Below are 4,586 nucleotides of genomic sequence, written 5' to 3' on the forward strand. Positions count from 1 at the left end.
TAAAATAAAAATAATACAAAGTGAAAACTAAAAGTGGAAGTAGAGTAGTAGAGTGAAAAAATGATCGTCAAATTAAAAAAAAAAAATACATATTCCGTACGTGACACTATTTAATGTAATATATATAATTATATAATAGTAATAATATTTTATAGGAAAAATAATAAATTACTTAATTTGATTTAAATATAAAGAATATTTATTTAAAAAACAAATCACATAAATTTAAATATTTAATGCACAAAAGTTTAAAATTTTATGCTTAAATAATAAAATATAGTATTATTATAGTAAAATAAATATAAAAAAATATTGCATTGACTTTTTCTATATTTTAGTCATGCAATTGTATTGGCCAATCTATTTGATTCGCTATAAAATTTTATTTAATATAAAAGTATACTTGTGTGATTGGAATAATAAACTTGGCAATTTGAGTTTAATGGCATGTATTGAACCCCGGGTTCGAATCCTGTCCTCATCCGTCTCAAAGTAAAAAAGGAGAAAAAATGGTTATGGCTATTATATTATGAAGGGTCTTGTTCTTGGCCGCACTGAGTTTTGCAGCAGCCAGGTGCTTTGAATTCATAATACATTTTCCCGAGAAACAAACAAACAAAGAAACAAGTATAACACCAAGAACACAGATAGTAGGATGGAGATAGATAATGGGAAGGAGATTCGATGTGATAAACAAGTATATATACATTGAATAACAGAAGAAGAAAGAAAAAAGAGCTATTTTTACTTGTTTAGCTTAAAAAATCCTACTGCTCTTCACTAATTATCCCATACAAAATCTCCATTGCACAAATTTAATTATATTATTATCATTATGGATCATTAACATTATTGCTAATACACAAAAACACTTGCCTATTTTACACAGGGAGCCTTAAAAATTATGTCCCAAACAGCCTACATCTGCCATTAACAACTTACCTCAACATCTCAATTACCTTCTTTCAGGCTTCTCCAACTTTTGATGTTAATGCAATCCTCAGCTGCTCCTGCGTGTAAAACCGGCTACCCATCTTCACTGTTGCTTGCTGGATCATCAAATCGTTTACTACTGATACACTCGCGTGATGCACATCCAAGTCCAGCTCTTTCAGGGCCGCCATCAATCTTGCTGCCGGATGGTTCTTTTTACTGCACTGAATTCGTATCATGGCATCCCATCCTATTATTTTCACATCTACGTCTATTTCGATTGATTTTGTACCCGCCTGGTTCGACATCTTGAGCTCTTGATCACCTGGTGGTGGACACGGACGGGATTCTTTGTTTCCGAATTCTTTCTTTATAGCCTCTAATTGCTTCTGCAAATCTTCCTTATCGGATTCTGCACTTTGTAGCTTTGTTCTAAGCTCGTTGATGTAGGAAATGGCGTCACCAAGAAGTGACGCCTTGTCCATTTTGGACACGTTAGGAACCACTGCGCGTAAAGCGTAGAACCTCTGGTTCAGCTTCTCTCTTCTTTGACGCTCTGCTTCCACATGATTCAGCGGTTCTTCTCTGCCATTCGCAGGTTTTCTCCCTCGTTTTCGCGGTCTTTTCTCAGGCTCCACAACTCTTCCACTGTCTGCTTCTTTAACAACCGAGGCTTCGAGATCTGAATGATCAGAATCGCCAGCACCGGCGCTCGATCTCACACCAGAAGAAGGTAAAATCACACCCGAGGTGAACGAAAGCATTCCTTCTTCGTTGCTCCCTCTCGACGTGGGGGATCTCTTCTTCTTGTTCTCCTCCGTCACCACCGAAGGTTGACCTGAAAACAAGTTCCCGTTCGCATTCGAAGAGCTCCTCTTGCTCTCACCGAAGTTCAAAATCTCCCCCGATTCCGGTCTCAACATATTCGAATCCCCATTTCCAACGTACCCACCTTGGGAGAAATTCAATTCTCGCGAAATGTAATTCTGGGTCTGTATTTGCTGCGTCGGCTGATGATTTTGAGTGTGAATAGCACTAGGATTCTCAGTTAAACTGCTTGAGCTTGGATTCTCGAACTGAATATTCTTAGAAATCTGCTGGTGGTTATTGCTATTACCTGGACCAGACGAATTCGAGTTGCCTCCGTGCAACGAGTCTTTGATTTCGATCCCACCCGCCGGCTCACTGATCCACAACGAAGGATCGTTCTCTCCCTGATCTGGGTTTGAACTCATGGACCAAGGTCCTGCATCCACGCCACTGAAATTGAAAAGAACCCGGACCTTATTCATTAGATCCGAACTCTGGATAATCAACTCTGTCGAGCCCAACTCCACTACTCCATTCGCCGAGGGTATGCACACCATGGTCTGCAGACCAAACACCTGACCCTGCCTGGCCCGCTCGCATCCGGACGTTGCCAGACGCTCCGACCCAGCTACCCATACCGGCTGCGAATTGAACAAAGCTTGACCCGGCAATCCGCTGCCGTTAACAAAGCTCTGAGTCATCGACACCAAAAAGAACCATTCGGTGTCGGTAACCTCCTCATCGACTGCATCATCAGAGGTGGCAGCCGGACCGGAAATCAGAGAGTTAAGCTCTCGGAGAACTTTCTTACGGTGCTCCTGTTCGGCAAGTGATGAAGGAGTAGAGGAAGACTTAGATTTCGATTTGGCCTTATCCTCTTCGCCTTTGTAGTAGCCATCGCCCCAGCCAAGGACGGAGGCCCCGGAGTAATCGTAAGAGGACTGCCAGAAGATGGCGTAGGTCCAGCTCTCGCGAGCACCCTCAATCAACGCCTGTAGCCGCTGCTGCAAGGTCTCCTGGTTGAACACCGAAACGGAAGAGAGCTGCGTCTGCGAGAGAGATTTAGCCGCGTCGGGTGCGGGCGTAGAGGTTGAAGCAGAAGATTGTGGGGGTGGCCAGAGAGCAGATAGGTCAGAGCTCATGAAAGCTTCCATGACAGAAGCGTTATCGTCTGTCCAGAGATTCATGGTCGGCGGCAGTACGTAATCCGTCATTCCATGAAGTAACTGACCGCTCCGGTGAAAACACAGGCGATTTTGGTGGGTGGAAAGTAGCGAGGAAGGAGAGAGAGAGAGAGTGGAGATAAGAGGGGAACGACAATTTAGGATGCATTTGGATTTGGAATTTATTTGAGATGAATTTCAGATGAATTTTATGGAGCTTTCATTTTCAAGCGATAAGAAAAAAAGGTCGGCGCGTTCTGAGAAAGAGACACCGATTAAATCGTCTTGGAATAGAGCTGGCTGAGCCGGCGTCGGGGTAGTAAGGTTTGGGGGCGGGGGGGAAACGCACGTGAGTCGCACATGGAATGGACACATAGACTGGACTGACATGGCTCTCAAAACTTAATTTAAATAAGCTCTTCCGGTCAATTAATTCAGCTCCCCGGTCTTTTTAGAAGTGTTTAATTGTCTCAAGTTATATAAGAAGAAAGTTTCCAATAAACCTTATCCATATCAGACGTAGTACACCCGCCGGCTGCATGTAACTAATATATGTTCACTTCTTTGTTTTTTAATTTCATTTTACATAAACAAATCTTTTATATCTAAAGTATTATCTATTATTTATCATTTTAAAAAAAAATTACTAGTGATTATCATATATCACATTTGTTATTTTCTTATATGACTTTTAAAATATATTAATTATTTAGCTAAGATTTAAATATTACTAAAATATAAAAAATAATAGTATATAATCTACTATTTTTTATCTACAAATCTATTTGAAAATTGTATTTTTAAAATTATATCATTTTTTAAGGAAAAAATAAAATTGATTTAAACACAATTAAGATACCGCATATCTAGCAACAATGCATGTTACTTTTATTACAACCTCCAACATTCTGATACCCAAAAAAAAAAAAAAAAAAAAAGATAAAAGAATATGATAACAAAAAAACATCTTCAATAAATATCTAAATTTTTAGATATGGTAGAGAAGTAGTTTGAAGAAGCTTGTAAACATATAGGGTAATTTCTTTTCATAATAATATGAGCCAACCTAAACCCCCCCCTCCCCTACCAAGTTGTAACCCATTTATCAAAGTTTAAAGCTATGTAAAATCAATACAAGAGGGGTGACAATTATGCATTGCACACCTCTAAAAGAAATTACCTAGTCCATCCATCCATCCATTTTAAGAATTCATCAACATTAAGTTTATACTTTTCATGAGGCAGTGGCATCCAACATAAAGTGGCCATATTGGAAGTACTCACTTGAGAATACACCTATATCCCGAGTAAAAGGTTGTAAAAACCTCATTTGCATTTATGTAAAACTTTGAAGCTCTAAAATCAATTTTAAAGGGTCAAAGAAGTTTTCATGATGTTCCTACTAATTTTGAATTTACCAAGTTCCATATAATCTATATATAAACCATTTTAAACACCCACTTGATTAGTATAAAGGTACACCCTTGCCCAAACATCAAATATTGGTCAAATTTAATGGAAATATGATAAATGTTTTCTTCTCCCTCTCCATACGTAGGGCATATAAGATTAGCTCTCATGCCTTTTTACACCAATTTAGACTGTACTGATAAAATATCATTCACAATTCTTCACATTAAATGTTTCATCATATGTAAGATTAGAGCATTACAATCATAT

The 4,586-nt window shown here is 38.7% G+C and overlaps 1 protein-coding gene across 1 annotated transcript; it reads right to left on the minus strand.

Moving 5' to 3' along the window:
- Positions 1-805: 805 nt before the first annotated feature.
- Positions 806-3,173, minus strand: LOC110812940 (transcription factor MYC2-like). Its single transcript, XM_022039891.2, has one exon. The coding sequence runs from the start codon at positions 2,955-2,957 to the stop codon at positions 966-968; it is 1,992 nt and encodes a 663-aa protein (XP_021895583.1). The 5' UTR covers positions 2,958-3,173; the 3' UTR covers positions 806-965.
- Between the last annotated feature and the right edge of the window lie 1,413 nt (positions 3,174-4,586).

This window comes from Carica papaya, chromosome 3 (genome assembly GCF_054855325.1).
Source record: "Carica papaya isolate Zhongbai chromosome 3, ASM5485532v1, whole genome shotgun sequence".
NCBI classification, from domain to species: Eukaryota; Viridiplantae; Streptophyta; class Magnoliopsida; order Brassicales; family Caricaceae; genus Carica; species Carica papaya.